The sequence below is a fragment of the Amblyomma americanum genome, chromosome 11 (genome assembly GCF_052857255.1).
Source record: "Amblyomma americanum isolate KBUSLIRL-KWMA chromosome 11, ASM5285725v1, whole genome shotgun sequence".
Taxonomy (NCBI): domain Eukaryota; kingdom Metazoa; phylum Arthropoda; class Arachnida; order Ixodida; family Ixodidae; genus Amblyomma; species Amblyomma americanum.
Genome location: NC_135507.1, coordinates 65,849,641 through 65,876,118, shown reverse-complemented (window position 1 = coordinate 65,876,118; position 26,478 = coordinate 65,849,641). Strand labels below are relative to the sequence as shown.

The following is a 26,478-nucleotide window of genomic DNA, read 5'->3' as shown; positions in this document are numbered from 1 at the left end:
AAAGGGGCACAGACTTACTTACTATGACTCATGAAGGCCGATATCCGCTGCGAAATCGGAAAGCTAAGTCGGACTAATGGCGTAAACAGAGCGGAGTTGTGAACTGGTTAGAATTGTGTAATGCCGCAGCTCATAACATTGCTATGTGCTTATGTGTTAAGTTATCGGAGTTGGTAGTTAAACCTTTCTGTCATTAAGTAACACCTTCACAGGAGAGCATGCGGAGCGCATGCAGAACCTGCCCTACTTCCTTTCGTTATCTATATTTTTGTCTGTGCCGTGATCGTGCTAGAAGTGGGAGCTCCTTTGTAACTGTGGTAAATTTATTTCGTCCAGTTTGGACTAGAAAGGAGAGGCTTGGGTGCTGAGTTTCATGTTTATCTGTAAAAGAAGATCAGTGCTGCCCCTGGAGACGCCAGTTATGACAGCGGAGGCATTGGTGTTGTGCAGTGGTGTTGAGTGCAGCGAAAAGTGTTTTGTCGGACGCACTGTGCGAGGCGATTCAGAAAGACAAGGGGAGCTGCAGGGACTCAAATGTTCGGAGAACATTCTTCTGGAGGGTGAGCGAGTGTGACATTCCTTGTGTGCTGCGAGGTTCCACGTTCCACGGCGCGGCGTAGACGGAGACCCAGATGACAGCGGCGTCATCAATTACCCAGCCATGCTCTTTGAGAGTGACGACCAGAACGAAGGGGTTTAAGCCCAACCGGACCCAACCGGACCCGCCGCCGCCGCCGCCGCGGGGAAACGGGCCTTATCCTCCCCAATTGCCGTGGCTGTTCCAGGGGCGGCCTCGTTTCGGCGGGCCTGGCCCCTCCCGAGCACATCCCAGGACAAGGAACCACTTTCCCGGCCGGTGACCCGCGGGAACTGTCAGCGGGCCGGAGCGCGCCTTACCTTGAGGAGCGAGTGTCAGTTGATGGATGGAGAACGGAGGCCGGTGACCCGCGGGAACTGTCAGCGGGCCAGAGCGCGCCTTACCACAGCCGACGCTATGCGCTACCTCGAAGATATCCTTCTTTCCCTCGGACTCAACACGTGAGGGGGGCGAGAACATAAGTGCGGTGGTATGTTTGTGCGCCCAAGTGAAAGCCCTAGCCCCACTCCTTCCCCTCCGGCGTGGGCGTCCTCACTCTAGGGAGTGTGGGGAGAAGAGGATATAAAAATCGACAAGCAGTATGGAAGAAGGACGCTCAGGACGACATCGTTCGCCAAGAGGGCCTTCAGCGCCGAAGCCCGACGGCGTGCAGCTTCTGCCAGCAACCGCTCGAGCTCAACTCCGGAGCCCCTCCATCGCCCCCATGAAGTCGTCGGCACGTAAGCTCGGACGCCCCAGCCTCTGAATCTTAATCATGTATAATTATTGAATATATCTGTTTGTTTAAACTGAGCCATACGGTGTCTCTTTGCCTCTCCGTCCCGTGTGGACCTGCGCATTATGGGGGTCATCACACTGGTGTCAGAAGTGGGGTCTCAAAAGCAAATGTCCTCTGAATGCTGCGACATTCATGGCTTCAAAATTGTAATCAAAAAGGGAATCACGGGACTGATTGTGGGACTTTTACCCCCATTTGAGAGGCTTGAGGCACCAGAGGGCTTGAAAAAAAAATGTCTGTATTTGAGGGAGCTCCCACTCCACAGCCGTCGCTCGGAGCAAGCATGCTGGCATTAGGAAGCGTCATTCCGACGTTTACAGGAGATAAGACAGGGGTTCCAATCTGCGATTTCTTTTCCATGCTAGAAGAGATTGGGAAAATGGGGGGATGGTCCGATGCTCAAATGCTGGGAATGGCGAGGTGTAAGATGGCAGGAGCTGCTCATGATTTTGCATGGCGAGACGAAAAAGTAAAATCCACAAAATCATTTGCGGAACTTAAGAAGCTCGCGTTTGAGCATTTCGACACTGAACCACGTCACGTGCGGGTACAGAGGTTCCGTGACGCCGGACAGATGGTAGGGGAGGACGTGCGAACGTTTGCGTCGCGGCTTCAGCGCCTAGCACGCGATACGTTAAGCAGGGAGGAGGAAGGGGACCAGCTAAGGAAGAAATACGCGGAGGATCTACTTAAAGAGAAAATGACCGCTTTGTTCGTGGCTGGTCTGCAAGACCCCGTGCGCCGGTTCGTGCTCTCGCGCAAGCCGAGCAATTTGGACCAAGCCGTGGCGGCCGCATTGGATGAGGAACGAAATGAGGCGTTAACGACAGCCGCAGCGAGAGTACGCGTCATAGAGAGAGCGGTGCTCAACCCAGAGGTTGCTCTCTTGACAGAGCGGTTAGATCGCTTAGAACAGCTGCTATCTCAGCAGGTAGAACGCCAGGTTGAAGCGCGCGCTCAACAGCGCTCATTCGCTGGAAACCGGAGACCGCCACAAAGCTACAGGCGCGGTATGCGAGATTTTGAAGAAATCGTATGCTTCGCTTGCCAGGGTCGCGGACACATCGCCAGGTTCTGCCAAAACGTGCGCCGTGGGGAGCCACAAAGAGAAGCAGGCGAGACACGCCCTAAGCAAGCCTACAGCGGGGCTCCAGATACCGAGACCAAAAACTAGTTAGTCCTCCCCAGCCTGAGGAGCGTGGGGAGGGAGCAGTGGATGATGAGGTGGTGGTAGTTTGTGTGGCCGACGAGGCATGCCCTGTTGTGCGTTGCAAGTTAAATGGTTGTTGCATGGAATTGTTGATAGATACGGGGTCAAAGGTGACATTGCTTAAGGAGAGCAGTTTTAACACGCTTCGAAGGAAGGGGGACCGCGAGGTGTTGGAAGCGTCTGGTGGTATGGCAACCAAATTTGTAGGCATAACGGGGGATCCTCTTGGCATAAGTGGACTCTACCGGTTACACTTCTCTCTCGGCGGAATTGCATTGGAGCACCCCTGCTACGTATGCCCGGACACGGTGTCTCTGCCAAACGGAGTGTCAGGTATATTAGGGCAGGATTTTTTGAGAAAAGATAAGGTAGTAGTCTCATTCTCTGAGGAAGAGGTTAATGCGGGCGGATCAAAAGTTCCGTTTTTGAACAGGAGAGGGGCTGAGATTCGCATTACCGATATTGACACCCGTCAAGCAGTGGGATCATTGGAGAAGGTATATTCGCGGGTTGCCGTCAGGCTGGTCGATGAGGCGGTCGTCCTTCCTTGGTCGGAGCACATTTTGTACGCGTTTGTGCCTTCAGATGTAGAGAGCGGCGCCGTGGGAGTGCTTGAGCCGGTCGACTCTCTCAGCAATGGCCTGAAGGCAGCCGCGTGCCTCGTGACAGTTAATGACGCCCACAGAGTGCCCCTACGGGTGGTTAACTGTAGCCAGCAGCCACTGAGCCTTCCCAAGAACAAAACATTGGCTTTCTTCACCTCTGCGATAGAGAAACGTGAGCCCACCGATACGGTACTCGCAACTGTAGAGCATGCTAGTCCTTCGGCTGCTCCAAAGGTGTCGTTCGATCTTTCTCACGTGAAATCCAGGGAGAGGGAGGCTCTGGCTGGTTTGCTGAACGACTACTCGGAGGTATTCGCCGCTTCCAACCTGGATTTGGGCTGCTGTGGCGTTATAAAGCACAGGATAGAAACCGGCACTTCATCGCCCGTTTACCAGCGTGCGTACAGGATTCCTTACTCCCAACGTGAGGAGATGGAGCGGCAGGTGCAGGACCTGATTGATCGCGGCATTGTCGAACACTCAAAGTCACCCTGGGGAGCACCAGCACTATTGGTGGAAAAGCCAGATGGCTCGTATCGATTGGTAGTGGACTACCGCAAACTAAATGCCGTAACTCGCATCGATCCATACCCCATCCCCAATATACAGGAGACGCTTTCTCAGCTGGGCTCTGCCAGGTACTTCACGGTAGTGGACATGCAGCGGGATTCTGGCAGATAGCAATGGATCCGGCAGACGCCGAGAAAACGGCATTCAACACGCCCTCAGGGCACTATGAATGGAAAAGAATGCCGATGGGTCTGGCCAACAGCCCTGCTGTCTGGCAGAGAACCGCTGATGTTATCCTGGCAGGTCTTCTGGGGAGGCTGTGCTTCGTGTATATGGATGACATTATCATATACAGTGACAGTTTTGAGAACCATTTGCGCGATATTGAGCAGGTTTTGGTGCGACTAAGAGGAGCGGGTCTCAAGCTGAAGCCCTCTAAGTGCCAATTCCTCAAAAACGAGGTGAAATACCTCGGGCACGTTGTTTCAGCTGACGGCGTGCGACCGGACCCTGAGAAACTAAGGTGTGTTTCGGATTTTCCATCCCCGACTAGCGTCCGCCAGGTCCGGCAGTTTCTCGGCCTGATCGGTTACTACCGAAGGCACATAGAGGAGTTCGCCAAGCTCGCTAAGCCGCTCACCGCCTTAACAGCCAAAAATGTCGCCTTTCGCTGGGACGAAAACGCGGAGAATGCTTTTGGGGCCCTGAAAAGGAAGCTAATGAGTGCACCGCTGTTGCGCCACCCGGATTTTAATTTGCCCTTCGTTATGGCCACAGATGCGTCAAAGTTCGCAGTGGGTGCCGTGCTATCTCAGGTTATCGAGGGCAAAGAACATCCCGTTGCTTTTGCTAGCCGGCAGCTGAGCCCCACAGAGCAAAAGTACGGAGCTACGGAAAGGGAGTGCCTCGCCGTTGTCTGGGCAGTAAAGCACTTCAGATGCTACCTTTACGGCCGCAAATTCAAGCTAGTCACAGACTGCCATCCTCTGAAATGGGTGATGAGTGTCAGGGACCCTAGCTCGCGACTCGCTAGATGGAATCTACACCTGCAGGAATACTGCTTTGAAGTTGAGCACAAGTCAGGAAAGACGCATCTGAATGCTGATGCACTCAGCCGCACAGCTGCCGTGGCAGCTATAGATGAGTTTGTCCCCGTAGTCGACCCCGCCGAATTACGCACAGAGCAGTGCAAAGATCCGGACCTGAAGCGAATAATCGAAAGCTTAGAGGACGCACCGTCTCACCCCGAACAGCTAGGTTATTTCATTGGCAAAGACGGCACCCTGTGTCGGCGCACGAGGCCAACCAGGAAAGGGAGACCAGAGAAAACCGCTTGGGAGAGAGTCGTCATACCTCGGTCGTGGAAAGAAAGGGTTCTTCGCGCGTTTCACGATGCGCCATACGCCGGTCATTTTGGAGTAGCGAAGACACGCAGGCGTGTGGAGCGTTTGTACTTTTGGAGTGGCATGCGACAGGATGTTAGAGACTACTGTGCGAAGTGTCATTCCTGTCTCGAAAGAAAAACACCCAAGGGACGAAGACCAGCTCCAATTCCGCCGTTCCCTGAGGTTTCGGCTCCCTTCGAGCGGACAGGTATGGACATAATGGGCCCATTGCCCACGACCACTTCCGGAAACAAGTACATTTTAGTATTTGTCGATCACCTTTCAAAATACGCGGAAGCGGTAGCACTCCCAGATCAGAAGGCAGACACGGTTGCAAGAGCATTTGTCGAACAGATCGTGCTCCGACATGGACCCCCGAGGCAACTCTTGACAGATCGGGGAACGAACTTCGTGTCGCAGCTAATGAGGAGAGTTTGCGAGCTGCTTAAGATCGCTAAGAAGCAGACAACACCGTACCATCCGGCTTGCAACGGCGCGGTGGAGCTACTGAACCAAACCGTGGCCGGGTTCCTGTCGCATTTTGTTTCGCGCGACCAGCGGGACTGGGACTTGTGGCTCCCGTATGCAATGTTTGCCTACAATTCCGCAGCACACGAGAGCACGGGCGAATCGCCATTCTTTCTTCTCTACGGCCGAGACCCGGACCAGCCTAGTGAAGTGCCAGAGGGCCCCCGTCGTGTCCCATACGCTTCACTGGACGACTATAAGGTTGAGCTAGAATCGCGCTTGCAAGTGGCGAGGGACATCGCAAAGGAGGCCTTAAAGAAAGCGGCAAGCGCAGGAAGGAGGTGCACGATCGCAGTGCTAGAGACGCGCCGTTTAATGTGGGGGACAGCGTGTACATTGAAAACTGCCAAAGGCAGATTGGGCTAGCTCGTAAGTTCCAGACGAAGTGGAGAGGACCGTGCGAGGTTGTCGAGAAGCTTTCTCCGGTAAACTTCAGAGTCCGAGACGTAAACCGGCGCTTGATAAGGATACACGCAAATCGCCTCAAGTCGGCACCGGTTCAGTATTCACGAAATGAGGAAAGGGAAAGCGCGGATTTTGATGGGGACAGAAGTGAAGCGGAGCGCGCAGATAGTTCGCAAGAAACGCCCTCTCCTGCATTTGTTCGGCAGGCGCCAGAGTTGACGGCCGGAATGCCACCGGATTTACTTCATGCATTGCTAGAAGAAGAAGCGCGCGAGGTTGCCGCGCAGATAACGCCAGGAGAGGCTCCTGCCACGAGCCCTCGCGAGTCCCAAAGCAGACAAAGGGTCACAGACTTACTTAGTATGACTCATGAAGGCCGATATCCGCTGCGAAATCGGAAAGCTAAGTCGGACTAATGGCGTAAACAGAGCGGAGTTTTGAACTGGTTAGAATTGTGTAATGCCACAGCTCATAACATTGCTATGTGCTTATGTGTTAAGTTATCGGAGTTGGTAGTTAAACCTTTCTGTCATTAAGTAACACCTTCACAGGAGAGCATGCGGAGCGCATGCAGAACCTGCCCTACTTCCTTTCGTTATCTATATTTTTGTCTGTGCCGTGATCGTGCTAGAAGTGGGAGCTCCTTTGTAACTGTGGTAAATTTATTTCGTCCAGTTTGGACTAGAAAGGAGAGGCTTGGGTGCTGAGTTTCATGTTTATCTGTAAAAGAAGATCAGTGCTCCCCCTGGAGACGCCAGTTATGACAGCGGAGGCATATGGTGTTGTGCAGTGGTGTTGAGTGCAGCGAAAAGTGTTTTGTCGGACGCACTGTGCGAGGCGATTCAGAAAGACAAGGGGAGGTGCGTGGACTCAAATGTTCGGAGAACATTCTTCTGGAGGGTGAGCGAGTGTGACATTCCTTGTGTGTGCTACGAGGTACATTCCTTGTGTGTGCTACGAGGTACATTCCTTGTGTGTGCTACGAGGTTCCGCGTTCGACGGCGCGGCGTAGACGGAGACCCAGATGACAGCGGCATCATCAATTACCCAGCCATGCTCTTTGAGTGACGACCAGAACGAAGGGACCCGCCGCCGTGACAGCGGCATCATCAATTACCCAGCCATGCTCTTTGAGTGACGACCAGAACGAAGGGACCCGCCGCCGTCGCCGCGGGGAAACGGGCTTATCCTCCCCAATTGGCGTGGCGGTTCCAGGGGCGGCCCTCGCGAGCACATTCCAGGACAAGGGAACTGTCAGCGGGCCAGAGCGCGCCTTACCTTGAGGAGCGAGTGTCAGTTGATGGATGGAGAATGGAGGCCGGTGACCCGCGGGAACTGTCAGCGGGCCAGAGCGCGCCTTACCACAGCCGACGCTATGCGCTACCTCGAAGACAACATTCTTTCCCTCGGACTCAACACGTGAGGGGGGCGAGACAATAAGTGCGGTGGTATGTTTGTGCGCCCAAGTGAAAGCCCTAGCCCCCCTTCCTTCCTCTCCGGCGTGGGCGTCCTCACCCTAGGGGGTGTGGAGAAGAGGATATAAAAATCGAGAGGCAGTACGGAAGGGGGACGCTCAGGGCGACATCGTTCGCCAAGAGGGCCTTCAGCGCCGAAGCCCGACGGCGTGCAGCTTCTGCCAGCAACCGCTCGAGCCCAACTCCGGAGCCACTCCATCGCCCCCATGAAGTCGTCGGCACGTAAGCTCGGACGCCCCAGCCTCTGAATCTTAATCATGTATAATTATTGAATATATCTGTTTGTTTAAACTGAGCCATACGGTGTCTCTTTGCCTCTCCGTCCCGTGTGGACCTGCGCATTATGGGGGTCATCACAATGTCTTTGGCGCGCTCCCATGGCCGTCCGCATCTTGGTAATGCTGCATCACAGCTTGCCTGAGCTGGTGCGGGATGACGGCTTTGAAGCACTCGTTTGAGTCCTCTTTGCTTGGCACGTATTTCAGCAAAGCTCCGTCAGCATCAAGCAGGAAACTCTCCAGCTCACTCGCAGCACTGCAAGCTGCACTAGAGCTCGCGCCTACCGCATTTGCTGCGTTTCCCAGGCGCCCTTTGACTAGATTCGTCGGGCGGTCCGTCTCTTCACTAAGACCGGCGACCAGCCTCCGACAGTACGAGTCTTCCTGCTGAGCCTTGATAAGCTCTTCTCTGCTGAATGCCCGCTCGATGGGGACCTGCACACCAACGAGATGCGCGTGCAATCGAGCGAGATCTTTATCCCCTCGGCTCCGCTCTCCCGACGCGTGGGGAAGTTGCTGCGGCGGCTTCTCCTCCACCGCATGGGGAGAGGTCATTCACTGGCGCGCGCGACAGCGCGTCAGCAACCACGTTTGTGGCCCCTTTTCGGTACCGCACTTCGAACTCGAAGCGCTGTAGCATCAGGGCCCAACGCGCGAGCCTTCCGCTCGGCTCACGAAGGCGGGTTAGCCATGTCAATGCCATGTGGTCGGTTTCGACCGTGAACTTGGTTCCTTCTACGTACATCTCGAATTTTCGTAGTGCGTAGATGATTGCCAAGCATTCTTTCTCCGTCACTGAGTAGTTGCGCTCGGCTGGCGTCAGCGCACGGCTGGCAAATGCCACGGGTCGGAGTTGTTCGTCCTCCATCTGGAGTAACACTGCGCCCACCCCGAAATCGCAGGCATCTGTCTGGATCCCGAATGGCCTGTTTAGGTCTGGCAGTTTCAGTGACGCGGTGTCGGCGATGGCCTGAGCCAGTTGACTAAAACTCGTCTGCTCCTCCTCTACCCATCCCACGGGGCTGCCTTCCTTAGCAGCTTTATCAGGGGGGTTTGCAGGCGTATGCAGTTAGGAATGAACTGGCGGTAGTAGCCGACCATCGCGAGAAAGCGGCGCACGGCCTTCACGTCGTTCGGCGCTGGAAATTCCAGGATCGAGCGAAGCTTCTCCGGGTCCGGGGACATCTGTCCGTGCCGCACGCGGTAGCCGAGTAGGCTCACTTCCGCTCTGCACACCTGCGCTTTGGCGGGTTGAGTGTGATGCCTGCTTCTCTGAGCTTTCCCAAGATATCCCCGAGATGATCGAGGTGCTCCTCGAAGGTTCGGGAGTAGATGACGATGTCGTCCAGGTAGGCGAGGGCGTGATGCCATTTGGCGTCGCCGAGCACACGGTCTCTGAAGCCTAGACCTTTGACCCTTGACCTTTGATCCCTGCAATAGCGTTCGCGCTAAAAGCTCCTCTGGACTGCCGCAGCCTGGTGTTACAACAATCTCCTTTCAGATGCCATGCGTATGCAATGTTCAGTTGTAGATGATAACTTCAAAACATGGGTATTTGGCCCCACTCTAATCGACAACAACATGAACAACGTGAACAACGTGAACAAGAAACAACAGTTTTAGAACCCCGTTCGAGGAGCACCTTATGCCCCTAAGTTGATCCTGAAGTACGGCTCTAGGTGGACGGACCCAAACAGGACAGAATTTGTGGACAAAGAAAGGCCCAAATTGAGCCGGTCAGTTCGATGAATAACTTTTGTTGAACAACCGCCTTAGCGGCTTTAATAGCGAGCTTACGCGCAAAGCAACTGCACCGCGAATACGTCACGCTGAATCTGTTGGAGAGTGCATTTCCATAGGTTTGTCGCGTGCACGGTGAACCTTAGCAAAGACAGGGAACAGGATAGGAGGAGCGGATGGAAAGGAGGAAAGGCGAAGACAAGTGCGCAGATGGGGCCGGTGAATACAGGCTGTTTTTGGCGGTAATTCATTTATTAATGTCAAAACATTTCTTGTCTTATGAGTGGCGTGTACAGGACCTCTCAGCAGAACGTGTCGACAGAGCGTGGCATGAGAGCGTGTCCTCCTGCACGTGGCCAGCGTAATTCACGAAACTGGAAAACACGAAAAGGCCGCCGCTACGGCATCCGAACTTTCGCACTGCCTTTCTTCAGTCCCTTGGACTCTCAAAACTGTATAGAAAGCATCCAGTTGGGGAAGTGGAGCTTTTTTTCTGATTTTTTCCCGCATTATCGCAGCATGAATACATAGACTTCATTGGTTTCTAAACACATTCACCCTGCCCATTTTTCGTTCAAAAAATTTGCGTAATAACGAGGCGAAAATACACTGGAGAAGTTTGGCCCGCGGAAAAAATAGTCCGTCACTAGAGGCATTTATAATAATGACGTTTGTATTAAAAAGGAATATATTGTTCGGGAATGACTACAAATTTTGTGGCAAAATAGTATTAGCGGCCATGGAGCACGTTAAGAACGGATGGGATGATCTAAAGTTAAGGCAAAGCCTTGTAATCCTCATCAGGAGCAGAGCCCGGCGTTTGTCGAAGAAAAGTGGTACCAAAACCCACGCGATATCGGGACGTTATCAAAAGTAAAAATAAAATTTATTCCCAAGGTGCGGAGAATGGAACAAAGGACCTTCAGATTGTGAAGCGCTCACGGAAGCCATAAACCACGATACCAAGTTGTTTCTGGGCAATTAAAGGTGAATCTTTTGTATGCGCTTCCTTACGAGCGTATGTTAATTAATATAAATTAAAAATTTATTCTCCTGAATTCAAAGCGCGTAAGTAGCCTTAAGTGCACTCCGTGATTTTTTTAAGCTGAATAAATAAACTGCTAATTAACTTTTTACTTACTGTAATTTCGTTACGGTGGACATTTACCAAACAAGCGCACCATAGCTGAGCAGTGTGAAATATCTCTGGCAAATAGTGATTAATGTCACCGCTACGGAGCTTTGAATTCTGGCTCTTTGCGGGTATAAAATGCCCGTCGGTCTGGCTAGATCTCTCCTCTTCTTCCGAGTGCCGAAGTTTTTTTTCAATCTGGGGAAAAAATATTCAGAATGCTGTAGCGCTAAGGGTAGTTAAAGCTTAACGCGACACCGTTAAGGATCCCGTGTCACTGAAAAGCCGGCATCGGCATCGCCGTCCTTGGCCGTGAGCAAAAAACGCTCAAAAAATCCCCAGAGGAGCAACCTACGCGTCAGGTGGACCAGCTACGCGGCGTGATCTTCTGGCGTCATCATAACCTGCCCATCGCATTGTTAGCAAACTGCCCACAGTGGCAGGTACGTGCCATTTAATTAGTGATTGGTCGGGCGAGGCTGCTCGCCAATAGCAACCTGGGTCTCACAAGCCCAACCGGTGGCAGCACCTGCCATCGCAGGGCAGTGACGCATCGCTTGGCTGCTGCACTACTGCGCCAGAAGTGTTGTGAAGATTCCCAGCAATCTAATAATTCAAAGTAGAGGATGACGAATTCAGCATATATGGATGTTAGAACATCTCGCAAGAATAAAATTTACATCGAGCCCAACACTGCGGCACATCTACATATTTCAAAGCAACAAAAACAGCACAGGTATTCAAGTCCCTTGTTTGAAAACACTCTCATTTGTGTCATCACAATACAAGGACTTCTGAGCGATCAACGACAGAAAAACTTTCTGCTGGTTGCTACGCAATTTTTTCCCGGATACACTGCAAATGTAGTAAAAGAATAATCGCATTTCAAAGAAGCGATAGGCTAATTGCCGCCACCAAAACAGCCACACGCTGAAGGCGGTGTGTTAGTTCTCGTACGCGTTGATATCCCCCCCTCCTCCTACCTTTTCCGCTCTCATCTCCTGAGTCTCCAGTTTTATTTCATGTCGGTGTCATTACTGTTGCTTCTTCGCAACCCAACGATGGTCAATTCTAGTTCGTCATTATCACTGTAACTTCTCATTTCAAGGCTCACCATGCTGTCACACACACACACACACACACACACACACACACACACACACACACACACACACACACACACACACACACACACACACACACACACACACACACACACACACACACACACACACACACACACGCACGCACGCACACGCACACACACGCACACACACACACACACACACACACACACGCACACACACACACACACACACACACGCACGCACACACGCACACACGCACGCACACACGCACACACACACACGCGCGCACACAGCTCAGTCGTTAGAATTGAAGTGTACTTTAGACGAATATCGTATTCGCGAAATACACTTTCAATACGTTGCCAACATGCAAATGCTTTTTCCCGTAACGTGATTAGGAGCACTAGACTGTTCTACAGCAGCTGAAAGTGTGCTTCAAATATGTTTAAAAGGACTGCCCGTTTGTTAAACTGAAGTATACTTCTCGCGAATTAATTTCATATTTACGAAAGTACACTTTTAATACATTGAAAACATGCTAAAACCGCATTCATATTTTTTCACGCGTTTGAAACGTGCTCGAAACATGCTTCAAGTGACGCATACTTCGAATGCGTTAATTTCATATTTACCAACACTTGTAATATATTGACAAGATGCTGAAACGGCATTCATATTTTTTCACGTACTTGAAACGTGTTCGGAACATGATTTAAGTGACGTATTCTTTGAATGCATTAATTTATTTAGGACAGTCCACTTTTAATATATTGACAAGATGCTAAAACCGCATTCATATTTTTTCATGTATTTGAAATGTGCTCGAAGCATGCTTTAAGTGAGGTATCTTTGGCAATTTTTAAGAATATATTTCGAAAACCCAGCATAAAATTTCAGGAACCGATTTCCGGCATATTTCTAGTGCTCTCATGAATACAAATTATGTTTAAAATACATTATAAATATCCCGAGGTATATTCCAAGCGTACTAGTTTTCGCTAAGCGATAGTGCCTTCTAAATGCACTCCACTCCATTCTAATCCGTCCAGCCAGTTTTTTTACATAGACTTTATCTGCTGTCATTGCTATTTAAGATAAGGGTACTCCCATACCACTCCCACTGGTGAACGCGTTTTGTAGGGAAAGCCACATTGGCCACGAACTCGCAGTTTCGCCGTGCTCGCATTCCCAACGTGGTGCACTGCACCACGTGACAAACCACGTGACGAGCCACGTGACAACAACTAGGCAGACAATAAGACTAACATGGACTTTCAATCAAGATTAACCAAGGCTATTCAAGCCATGCCTTAGCTTTCACTACGTATATCATGGCATAGCCTAGCTACCTACTGCCAATTTTTTCTGACCACCGTACTCTACATTGACTTATTTTGCAGCACCTAGATACCTAAGAAAACTTATTTAAAAATCATTCACAAGGTACAAAAATTTGATTCAATCTGCGCTTTGTTGATTAATTGCATTTTTCGTTTCCTCCTTTTGGCTCCTGAATAACCGAGTTATACATGTTACCGTATATGCATAATAAATATTTTCTGATTGTAACATCTCATTCTTATAAAAGTCAGCCAGCACACAACCAGCATTGCGCACATCACGGCCAATATCATTTTACACAAAGGCTGTCATGGCTTAGTGTAGGCGTCCACCAACGACTGAAGTCTGTCAAGTGATGAAAGGTGTGTCGCAGGAAATCAACAAAAGAGACTGCAGGAGTTAATCGCACGTGCTGCACACTTTCTCTCAGATACACGCACTCGCACCATGCATGAAGAACTGTCCGGCCTGTTCGAAAACCGCATCTTTGAGATTACGTGTTCGCACATTAGTTTTTTTGTCTTTTTTGCATCGCAGCGTGCGGAGACGACTACTTCGGTCGGGAATGCCAACGCAAATGCTCAAACACCAACCCTGACAGAAACGTGAAGTCTTGCCGAGGAATACTGATCTGCTTGCCGGATCCTTACGGCTGCTCTTGCGGAACCGGCTTTCACGGGCCTTTCTGCAACGAGAGTAAGTCATTGAGCGCACTGTGTGGAAATCATTGCCGTATCTTTAAACTAATGCGCGCATTTAGTGTTTGTGAGAAGACGTCGAGAAGCAATTTTTTTTTTACTGTTGTGAGCCATAATTTTGCGATGCAACGCACGGACGCCGTATTCAAGTGAGAAGCGCGACCGTACTGAAAATAAATATAAATGTGATCAACTGTTGAAGACGAATGAAAAAAGATTTCCTTCTTTCTATTTTTAACAAACTGGCAGACGGACAGTTTAGAAAGAAACAGTGGAAGAAACTATACACGCGCCCATGAAAGTACCGAGAAAGACACCGGACTAGCGAGGGCGTATGATGCTCTAGAATGGTAAAAATCAGTAGAGAACTAGCAGTATTTCTAGAACTGTTTTTATTTATCCAGGAATACGATGGGAGCACTCATTGTGGTGACTTGCTGTGTTTGATCATAGCTCTGCTGGTACGTGGGTTACGGCATTTCGGTATATGATAAATCTCAGGACATAATGTAGGTTACTATGTTATTTGTTTTGCTTTTAATAAGCTTTAGCCGATATATTTATTTAGATCAAAGTTAGCCACTTCGTCTTGAATTCTCATTTTTCGAGGAACACGAGGACCTTTTACACATATCCTCAAACAGGTACCACGCCAATCAATGACTGCCACAACGCTTGCAGTAGCGGTGATGTCTGCAGCGTTGCCGCTGGCATGAAATACTGACAATCAGAGCTAGACAAATTTCCCAATCGTGTCACCAACTTGATTGGAGGGCTGTTTTCAATTGGCTGTCTTTCTTTTGTGTACTCCTGCGTGACTGAGCTCAGGACTAGTTTTTGAGACGTGAAATTGTCTCCTATGGTCGAATAAAACTTAAATCTACAATGATGCTCCGTCCAAATTAGTCTCATTCACACAGAAGATATGATCTTCCCCTGCTACGACAAGAAAGTCGTCCTGCGTAAATCGATACTTGTTTCCTAAACAAGAGGCGAACCACAAGAAGAAATTATAAGATCAATAGTTTTTATGCCACTGGCTTTAACTCGGAAAAGCTTTAAATGCGGACTGCATTTATATTGTCATTGGTCGGCGGTGTTTTATGACACCCTGCCGAGCATGGGTTATTGGTCTCAACTATATTTTTTGGTTGTTTCCTTCTATAAATGCTAGCTAATTTTGACAGCCTACAAACAAAAATATATGCGTCCAGAACCGAGTTTCACGCTAGAGATGCAATATGACTGTCGCCTTATATTCGCTGCTTCCAAATTCCCTGTTGATCGAATGCGTATTGACCTCAATTACTACACACGTTTTCTTTCAATCATGCAAATTTCTAAGATGTATACGCTGGACGCCAACATTTCTGGATGCATATTCAGCGTAAAGAGCGAAACACCAGTAATCGTGCGCCAATATCTGGAAAACAATGGACGCAGTGTGTGAGGAGATCTGAATAGATCTTTGTTTTTATGCGGCTTTGTTAACGTGTGCGGCAATTTGAGTTTTTCGTTCTTGTAGCATTTAAAACGAACTTGGTCGCTCGTGAGGGCATGTATATTTGTGGCAACTGCGGCCATGAAGCTCTTAGCATCAGCTATCATCTTTTTAGGCGTTAACTATGCTTGTTATACCTGTAGCATGTGGGCGTGTTACTTTCTGTTGAAAATTTTAGGAGCATTGAGCTCAATTTTCGCATGCAACTATTTTTATAAATGCATTGTTTATTAATCACACTCAACAATAAAATCCAAAGAGCCTTATGTTGCTAAATACTGTGATTAAGCCGTAGAACTGTTTTTACTTTCATTGTGACCGCCTTGTAGCTGGCTTAGTGTATGATAGGGCTCGGCTTCAAAATTTGCGATAAATGTTTTTCACTCTGTTAACTCTGCGACATCCACTCTAAAAATGTCTTTCATGTACAGAAGCTAACAAGCCATTCCTCTATACACGCATCGTCAATTATCTTTGCACTCAAAATCCATATTGTGCACCTTAACGTTCCTTCCCCTCATCACTTCTGCCGCAGCGTGTCCAGCCCACCGCTACGGTGCGGACTGCAAGCAGAGCCGTGTGTGCTTCTGCAAGACGGAGGAGTTCTGCAACGTGCACACGGGCACCTGTGCCAAGGATCGGGGATTGTGTCGCCAGGGGTGGCGAAACTCACCGTTCTGTAACACGAGTAAGGCTAAATATTCGCACGCACCGCACTTTTTTCAAAGTTGGCAATGGACAATGCGGTTTGTGTAGGATGCACAAAATGCCAAACTTCTGGAGGTTGAAAACTTTATGAATCGTCTTTTCATAGGTTTCAAAAGGCCAAAATTGCAACAAAACTCACATTCTTGAAATAATTTACAGTTTTTCAAGACGGGATCACTCGAACAACGTAGTAAGACAAACTGCGCTCCGCAAATTAGAAAACCAATTAGGCGCATAGCAACACAGCACTATTCGAAACTCTTATTTCCTTCTGAACATTTTAGCCTATATTGACGACGCTTTATACAAGGTGTTCCAGGGAACACTTTAAGTAATTTTCAAAAATAGACTTCTTTGGGGTAATAATTTCGTTTTTTCAGCATGGTACTACCGGTGTTCGCGGACCCTGAAAACCAGTGAACCGTTTTAAGTAGCTAACTGAATAACTATCTTTTATATTTACCTTTTTATTACTAGAATTAAGCACCTAGTTACTATTAGAGGTGTGTATCCGGTCGTTCAGAATAGCCTTATCAGTTTTTAGAATTTTATAAACACGCTTACCCTTGGCGCTGTGGCTCAACAAAGTTTTCTTTCTCGGCTAGTTAGGTGCACGGGAGGGGTTGCTTTGGCAACTTGCTGTTGACAGCGCAAGTATTTTCGCACGATGGAACCAAATTTTTTCGAGCCACAGCAAAGACGATAATCGCCTTTTGGAAATTATAAAAAACTTATATAGCTTTTAAGGACCAGCGACTAGAAATCTCTAATTGCAGATAGGTGACTAGCTCTCACAGTTAAAAAAGTTAAATATAAGAAAACGTTTTCCAGCTTAATACTTAACACAATTCACTAGCTTTCCGTTATCCGCGAACACTGGTAATGCAGTGCTGCAAAAGCCACATTTTTACCCGAAAAGGAGTATTTTTGAAAATTACTTAAAAACTTCCCTGTTACACAAGGTATGCATAATAGTACATGGTATAGAATGGTACATACTTAGAAGGTTAACACCAATAGGAGAAATCTGATATGTTACATAAATTGATATCAATGTTATACAAGTGCAACAACTAGAACAGAGAACATATGACATGAACAGTCACAGTTACAGAATCAGTTATGGGATTCAGTGAATGCAAGGTTAGATGCGTGTGTCGCTGTGCGTCGTGAGTGTTTGTGGGTATGTGTATGTGTGTAGAATTCGAACGCGACCCAGCTAATGTGTCTCCATTGACCGTGAAGTGCCCTGAATGGGAACAAAATGGTTGAATTTCATTTTCTGAAGCTAGAAATGAAAGTCAAGAAACTGACCCTTTTTTATCAAGTAGGCTCCCGCCTAAATGCAAGCCCTTTCCACTTTGTCAACAGAGAAATGAAAGGCTGACCAAAGACCTACTTCGGCATGCGGAGGGCAATAACGAAAAAAATGTTGCTGGACCAGGCTGCTGTAAACACTAGCTCGCTCTCAACAACCTCAGGAAGGTCTCCAACTAGTTTAAATTCAGTGAATAGAAAACTTCTGGTATTTGGTTGCGGTGACAGCTAGTAGGAGCTGAGAGCCTGGAAGTGTCAAGAGTGAAATGACAGCTCGGGCGATTGGCTGCAATTAAAAGAACGAATGTTTCCTGCAAATTTTTGAAGAGCTAATTGAATACCTAAAATTATGGCACTGAAATTTAGCGTTTTCACACGCCTCTTTACGCGACAAATGTATGAGAAAGTGAACATCACTGCCTGCGTACTCTATATAGATATATTATACTAATCAGGAGTAATTACTCATAGGCATACACCAAAGCGCAGCCATATTGCTAAGAAGGAAACCTATACAGCTGTCTCAGAAACTTCGTAGTCCAAAAAAATTTCGTCCTGGTCCGGGGATCGATGCCGGGTCCACCTCTATGGCTGCACTTGAGTGGATGCCAATGAGTAATTACTCCCTTATTACAAATTTACCGCACCTGGTGTGTTCCCTAAACATTAGATCAAACATGGAACTATGTGATATATATATATATATATGTGTATATATATATATATATATATATATATATATATATATATATATATATATATATATATATATATATATATATATATATATATATATATATATATATATATATATATATATATATAATACACACCCATGGAAAATGTCTTGCTTCAGCTGAGAGAACAGTTCAAGACAAGAATCAACTGCGATCAGTTTAATGACTTGTGAAGCTTGTTCACAAGACGCATAGGAAAACTGTCTATCTTGAAACCAATAATACAGGTGTTTTGAAATGCTGAACGCAATGGTAACAAAAACTATCACAGCCTGCGAACTCGCAGATAGAGCATAGCTGTGCAACTGGGAGGCAGCTTTCCCAACGAAGCGGATGTGTTATAGGTATATTTTACGATGATGCATAAATGGAAGCTGAATAAATAAACTGAATAGAGAATATAACTTACAACTCTGAATAGTTGAACTGCGTCCTCAAAATCTACTACGGAATCCAGCGAATTTTTGGCGGCTACAAAACATTTTGGGAACTACATTTCAGGTTACCCTTTGTTGAAGTATGGGCCTTCGATGATCAGTGTCAGCGACAAAGATGCCAATATAACGTTCAAACCTTGGAATTCGTCTGCTGATATAGGCATGGGGAAGCCCAAAGAATACCTCGTCGAGTACAAGGTAAGTTTTGACTGCTCTACGTTTTCACTCAACGATCAAAGGCCGAAGGTGCAGAGTCGCCAACTCCACTGTCTGCTATTTCTGGAGAGATTTGTGTTTCAGCCCTCGTGATCGCTGACATAGTAAGGATGCCACAATCAATGAACGTACCGGCCCAACAAATTTTTACCCTCTTTATATTCTCCAATTTTGAAATGTCTGAAACTATGTCAGTGAAAGGCGCCAACGAATGCTGCAAATGATCGCGTCGTTGAATTAACCTACAACCAGATCAAGAAGAATTCCAGTGATTATTAGGAAACTCCTTAGTGCGGAATTTCAAATTCCAGCGCAGCTTTCTCTGCATCGGCGGCGCGAACGGCAGGGTCCTCTCGAAGGCGGCGCCTGCCTCTACTTCGGGAGCACGAGCTCCTGGGTCTTCTCGGCGTCGCGCATTTCAGGATTCAGGCGTCCGCGGCACTGATCCTCTGCTCGGGCAGCTCGTTTAGCAGCAGCGGCAGACGAAGCATTTCCACCGGTTTTGTGGCTGATTATTCAAAGAGCGCTGGCTGAGGCGGTTTTGTCCTCTATTATATAAGCAGACGGTTTCTACTAGGAGGACAACGCTGTGAGTGGCGTGGTCTACGTGGACTATTTATCGCGTGCAGCACATTTCACAGCTCCGCCCGCTAATGCAGCGGAGAGCGGCACGACCGCAGGATAAAACGCGCGGGTGCGCGTGGGCGTGTTCCTGTATATGCTCCCTTGTATACAGGAACACTACGACGCGCACCATTCTGGCGCCATCTATGAGCGAGCGGCAGTACTCTCGTTCTTTCGGTTACACCTGCGACGGCGACGCGGTCAACCCATGAACGGCCGCTAAAGAGCTGCGCTCTGAAATAAACAACACATGCCTCTATTCTGGCCCCCTTGGACAAGCGCAACATTTTCCGTCTTCAGTGTCCCCTCCTTGGTCCACGGATTTCGCTTCCGCGCGGCTGGCACGAAAGCAACCAAACTGACACAAAAAGCGCAGATGAAATCTAAAGTCTGACGAAAACTCGTCTGGTCGGGAAGAAGATTCATGTATGAAGTAAAAGGAACGCCGACCAAAAGGTTGTTGTTTAAAACGAAGACGTTTCGGCTTCTATACGGAAGCCTTGATCACTCTTCCGTATGGAAGCCGAAACGTCTTTGTTTTAAACAACAACCTTTTGGTCGGCGTTCCCTTTACTTCATACATGAAAAAGCGCAGATGCGTGGCCGGCCCTGTCCTTCCCGTTAAGCTGGGGTTGCTAGGCGTGACACCAGGGCGTCCGCAAGCCGAAGCAACCTATCCGCGCCACCATGTGCGCCCCGTGGCTCCTAGGGGCCTGACATCTCACAATTCGCTGCCGGAAGAGGTGATCAAGAGCCCAGAGAGCGCTCTACGTGCCGTGTAGTGGCAGAGCCTGTCCCCGCTACCAAGCTGTATCGGCTGGAGAACGCAACTTTGACGGAAGTGGAAGCCCATTTTCTTGGCAGTATAGTGTTCAGGCAATTTTCTCAAGGACTAGACTATTTCTGCAGACACATATGTTGATATTCATTAGTTTCAATTTGCGCAGCATTTTACGAGACTGTATTGCGTACTTGCTGCTGCCAGCAATTGCGTGGCACTGCTGGCAATGAAAATGAGAGACATGCGGACCCCAAGTTTGGGATGTAACATTTAAAGCCGCGCAAAGAGGAGGAATTCTGATTATCCCTCATTGTGCCTTCCTTCATATCGTGTAGATCTCGAGCTTTGCCAGAAAATTACATGACTTTTACACATTTAAAGGCCTGCTGCGCTTTTGCATGTCCAAAATTCTCGGACAAAAATTTAGAAAATTTGAAAATTTCGTGATACTCTTGTGGAAAAATTGTAGGTAGTGGTAAACTCAGCTGACATGTAACAAATCTTTCTTTTGGAGTGCTGATATCGATCCTATAACGGTAATAAAGGAAATCAAGACTGCCATCGTGTAATCGGCAGATATATTGGTTGTTATAATCAAATTTTACATTACATGGAAGAATTGCGCCCATCAACGGTTTCCCGCTAAAAAATGCTTTTGACAATAACTATTGGGTATGGAAGGCTGAATGTTTTGCTTAATTAATGCACCGGTCAACTTTCCAAGCAAAAAGAGAAGCGTGTTTTTTTCTTACTTTCGGATAGGAAGAATAAAAAAGAGATGACCTCCAACACCCGGCCTTAGGGAAGCACTATTTGCTTGTAGGTCTCTTTAGACCTTTCCAGCGCACATGAAAGAAAGGGGGTGATGCCGTTAACTAGGTGCGCTAAGAGTGGGGGCAGTTTAGAGTTGGAAGGGAGGGGGGGAGAAAGAATTAGTGCGGCTTGTATATATGAAAGGACCAGAAGGCATCATACTTGGAGCGACCAAGGGATAAGGTGTTGGTGGGCGCCAAACACAAGTGGCACGGTAAAACCGGATTATTCCCGCCGTGTAGTGACAAAATGTGCGAATCGTAACAGCTTTTCTTGAATCCTTTATATGGTTTACAGCCAAAGAAATAATCTTGACATGGTTTTATTGGGTTTAACATTTCAAAGAGGCGCAGGCTATGAGAGAGCACACTCGTGCCGAAGGTACAATTAGGCTGTACTGCGCACAATGAGACAGCACACCGGAATCCTAGATAAGTACAACGCGAGCTACATTTTTGCGAACGATGAAATTCGCTGAACTGCGTATCCGCGGCCATCCTAACTTTCACCTCCTCACTTACGAGCATTTATTCTTGTCCTACAGCGCAAGGAATAGAAAACAATTTGTCCTGCTCATACATACCACCAGGGCTTCCGCTCAAAAGTGCTATCAATTATCGAGACAGGTATATTCTAGCGTTCCATTTGTTTGTAGGTTCATAATCTGCCATTGGTTTCTTCTTGCACTGACGTGGGCCGTGAGGGCTAGGAAATTCCTCTGGCCGAGCAGAATCACCTATGACGCAATTCGAATAAATGAACCCCAGATACATGCATAGCTCGCTGACCAGCGGTGAATCCGAAGAAGTGCGCATGACGTCCAGTTTGATATGTCTGATAAGCTTTATAGGCGCTTCTTCGAAGTCATATATTACGCTGTGTTTGCGTGACCACGCAGAGAGACAGTAATATGGAGCCTAAATACATAGGGCTCCGCCCGAACCAATGCTGTAGGCGGAACGTCACCACAGAGAAAAGTACAAAGTGGACGCAGCGGCGGTGCTGTAGCTATCGGCAGTGTCGCTGTAGGACCGTCCTTGACTAGGATTGATGGTTTGCTTTTTCAAGTCTTGCGGCTTTCCTCACAACCAACATCACGCGAAAAATAAATGAGTGATTACAAAATATGTTCTATGATTCGCCTACAGCAATTCCTATGGCACAACATCCTTGCACTAGGATTTTGTCAGCCGTCCTTGCTCGATCTGGCCGTGGAACAGACAGAAATGGACAAATTTGAACCATGCTGGATAGGGAGAAGAGGTAAATTCGCCATCCCATTATACGGCTTTTTTTTCCCTGCCACATATGGGTAGCTGTCTGTACAGCCCCACTTTATCATTAGGCAGGCGTACCTCCTCGACGAAGAACTTTCACAGACCGGCAGTCAACTGCAGCAGCTGCTGCTACAGGAGCCCTACAAGTAGCTCGTTCTGTGAAAGACCAAGAAGAGCTGCACCCAAAGGTTCATTATGACTGCCCATGTCTCTCTTATCAACACAACAGTGAATGGAAATAATGTGTCCATTACCCTTATTGAAGGTGCTTAAATTTGGAAACTTCAGACGCGAGAAGGGGCAGTCAGACACGCGGCGATAGGACCGCGCGAGTGGTATAAATTGGCCAAGATCTAAGTACAGCGACCTAGCTCTTCTATACTCTCTGGGACCTGTCTGACGGGGTCCTCGTTAGAGACGATCTACGCTGCATCCCAGCACCACGATGCTATTTTCTATTTCTTGTGCTGTAGTTCGAGCGATATGCAACGTCTGAAGGAAAACATTCGTGGTTGCTTATCTTCAAATTTCCTGACGGCGAGAGATGCACTCTACTTATTTACTATAGGCTAGGCCACTTCACTCAGCCGTTGAACAACTTAAGTATCTATCGATCGGCCCTAGTTGTCTGCGATACGTCAGCTTGCACTAAATCAGGTAAAACTGTCTCCAGGACGCACACCATACTGTCCAGTTTGCGGGGCGAACCGCACTTAAAGGACAATACAATATTGCTGCTTCCTTACAATGAACTCAGTAGCCAGGTAGTGGCTACCATTCTCATCGAACTTAGTCCAGCCTCAATATGGCGGTCAATCATCCAGCGCGGAGAACGTCAATGACAATTCTATAAGGCATTTGTCCGGGCTCGTTGGAGTCTTTCCATGTGTGGGGCCAGCATGAACCATGTGTCGTAGGAAGACACACAAAACATAAAACTGGACCTTTTCTCTTGTTTTCTAAATCAACCTTGCACTCACCTTGAGATCAGGGTATTCATCCATGCGCTGGTAGGTTACGATGTTTAGCAAAGAGTCAGGAAGAAGTAGCAGCATATTTGCCAGCTACAGACACTATGTAAAAAAATTAAAATTTGTCTTTCGTGCATTTTGGGTTTGACATTAAAGGGAAGGCTAAACACAACCTCTCAATCCCGCTCACTCCGTTATACGATATAAATCGGCGAGTCGATCATCGCTTAGTACGTGAACGTCTCATATCTGAAAATGGCGTCGAGAGGTATCTGGATAGTGTACATCCGAGACCACTTTGTTGTCATAAATGCCATTGGGTGATTGGTCACATCCTCCGGTCCCTGGCTCACACTGCATCTTGGTTGCATGACATGCCAGGTAAATCGCAACTGTACCTGAAAAAGAGTAAACAGGAGGAGACCTGTCTCTGGCCACTGGGGATGGGGCTCATACGTACAGACCAAAAAATCCCGCTGAGATTACGCATTATCAACACAGCGTTTAAGCATCGCAGCTGCTATCTTCGCGTCTCGTACCGACCGACCTTCTTTCTGTCCGCCCCTTCCGCTTGGTTTCTGCCTCAGCGCCTTGTACTTCGTGGTCTCCGGTACCGTCACTGCGCCTCTGCCCGAGCGGCACATCTGGCAGCTGCTGCGTCTTTGGGCAGCGAGGAACATCTAGTCGCGTAGAGTGCGCAATTCAACATGCACTGTTCTGTGATGCTGTAGACGAGGCAGAGCAGACGGCAGCGATTCGATGCTTACCTACCGCGGGCTGCTCAGGCCGATCCTGCTGGACAGCTGTGCGCAACGCGCTCCAATAGCGGCTTGCTCTTGTTGACGATCGCAGTGTGTGTTACGTAGTGGGCGTGGTTTTAGGACAAAGGTTTATCTAAACAACAGACCACGAACATCGCTGCAATGTTCCGTTAACTGCTATTGCTATGGAATAGAATAATCAACATATCCGCCGGCAGAGAGCCGTGCTCCTTCTGTAACAAGTGGTATGAAGGAAGCCAACATAAACCGCATGCCCAGCAATTCTGGACAAAGGCACTTTTGAGCGGGAAACCAATTATGGCCGCAATTATTTCATATATTGTAAGATTTTACTACAACAATCAACATGTCTGCAGGTGCCCCGGCAATATTTTACCTTTATTCTTTTATTAACAATTTTGCTACGATCAACAGTGTTTCTCGGTTTTGTACGGCAGTCTTAACTATTGGCTGGAATTGATGGAAATGCTTTACAAGAAAGATTTTGCTAGATATCAGAAGAATAGACCATTATCTTCGAGATTATCGTAAGTGCATCTTACAATTTTATAATTTTTGAAATTTTTCTCCGAAATTGTTGGACATGACAGCATTTAGGACAATAGTGTCGTTCAGTGCAGTGCACACAATGGTCAGTGCGGGCGATGATAGTGCATGTTTCTCAGCCTCAGAAGTACTTGTCGTCCGAGAAGGTGCAAGGACTTCCGTGACACAAACCCAAGGATATTTAGTGGCATTGACCGAGGCGTCCTTGCTTGCATCGTATTACGAATCATTTCGAAAGGAGTCCGACTGAACTCCCCACTTGTACTTGCTGCCTTTGCCGAATGAGCATTGTAAACGCGCAGTGCAGATCAGCCGTGCTTTCCAGATTATCGCTACGCATGTTTTTTTACGTCAGTTGGCTTTATATGCACTGTTCTCTTTGGCTCTAGTGTTTGTTAACGGCATGTTAAGAGCCAAACTACGTGCACGTGCTGTCATGAACAAATCTGCTACAACAAATTAATACTATTGTAGATAATATCATGATGATGGTTCATGGAGGAAGATGAATTAATTGTATTATGACATCACCATCCTCCATTCGAACCATCACTCTATTTATTTTCCCCTTCCCCCTTCCCCAGTGTGAAGTGGCAGGCCAGGATCACCTTACCGCCGGCCGACTTCTCAACCATTCTTTCATGAAATTACTTTAACTCTCTCTCGCTCCCAGCCTGAAAATTGAGCATTATTGCTTTAACAACTGCTCTCGGGAAAACAGGTTGCAAATGAAACATGGAACAGCAAAACGGTACCTGCTACAACCAGGAGTACAACCCTCAGCGCTCTCCTTTCGCCACTACGGAGCGGTACAAGATACGAGGTTCGTGTCTTGGTCATCGACAAGGATGGAAACCACAGGGAAGAAGGTGCCAGCACTACTCACTTTCAAACTGACTGCGCCGGTAAGCGAAAGTGTGAATTGCCGAACTGTCGTCATTTAGTAATGAGACTTTTGTTTTCAGCGCCAGCATTTCCTCCTCAAAATGTGGAGATCGAACACAGCAGGACATCTGCAATCGTGGTCAAGTGGACGGTTAGTAGCCACGTTATGCAAACATTCCTGCTAAAAAAATTTGAGGACGCTTAAGCTTCGCCTTTATGAGTGGAACGCGGTAGCGTGTTGCAGCACAGCCAGGGAGTCCACGGAACGCCGATCGGCACGACGCCTTGCCTGTTAGACAAATCGCTCTGCTACGTACGGTGAAACGGACGCGCGGAGCGACAAACCACGTAGAAGAGCTGCCAGGCGCCTTGCCGAAACGCGCGAATGTGCGAATGAGGGCAACTTCTCCACGATATTTACTTGAGTAAGGATGAGAGCGCAAATCAAACATTGCTGTTGTTGTTTAACTCTTTTGAAATGGAGCATACCCAGGTAGGAGGATTGCCCAAGGGCTCGTGCGGACCCGAACAAAACAGAATACGTATAGAGACCGAATACTGATGCTCAGTTAGGCATAACGGCATTGGTTAATACAGAGGTTGAATTTATCAAACGATGGTAGAAACACGATATCGGCGTGTAGACTAGCGTTTTTTTGCCAATGTAAAACAGGCGTTTTTATGGAGGCAAAACGCTAAGGCGCCCGTGTGCTGTGCGATGTCAGTGCACGTTAAAGATCCCTATGTGGTCGAAAATATTCCGGAACCTTCCACTACGGCACCTCCTTTTTTCCTTTAACTCCCTCCTTTATCCCTTGCCTTACGGTGCGGTTCAGGTCTCCGGCGATATATGAGACAGATAGTACGCCATTTCTTTTCCTCAAAAACCAATTATTATTTTTATAGTATCATTGGTATTATTATTATTATTGACAGTTCCGTGCAGTGCGTTCGGCGTTCCGACCTGGAAACCATCGAAGAATCTGTCTGGTTAGAGGTCACTTTAAATCGACATCAAAAACTCTTATTGGCTGCTTTCTATATTTCCCCTAATCTGCCTCCTCCTGCCTACGATGATGTACTACATTCTATTGAATATGTTATCACTTCTC

General features: G+C 47.9%; 2 protein-coding genes across 2 annotated transcripts in view; both read left to right on the top strand.

Annotated features, from left to right (window-relative positions):
• LOC144109673 (EGF-like and EMI domain-containing protein 1) overlaps positions 1-17,252 on the top strand; it is a 29,428-nt gene extending 12,176 nt beyond the window's left edge. Inside the window, exons 3-5 of the mRNA XM_077642476.1 lie at positions 13,611-13,769; positions 15,808-15,960; positions 17,182-17,252. Coding sequence (XP_077498602.1) covers positions 13,611-13,769; positions 15,808-15,960; positions 17,182-17,252 — 383 coding nt within the window. The remainder of the gene's footprint in view (positions 1-13,610; positions 13,770-15,807; positions 15,961-17,181) is intronic.
• A 1,320-nt stretch (positions 17,253-18,572) lies between these two features.
• The window catches only part of LOC144111483 (receptor-type tyrosine-protein phosphatase epsilon-like), a 102,633-nt gene continuing 94,727 nt past the window's right edge, over positions 18,573-26,478 (top strand). The window contains exons 1-3 of the mRNA XM_077644795.1: positions 18,573-18,669; positions 25,203-25,386; positions 25,447-25,517. Coding sequence (XP_077500921.1) covers positions 18,634-18,669; positions 25,203-25,386; positions 25,447-25,517 — 291 coding nt within the window. The 5' untranslated portion in view covers positions 18,573-18,633. The remainder of the gene's footprint in view (positions 18,670-25,202; positions 25,387-25,446; positions 25,518-26,478) is intronic.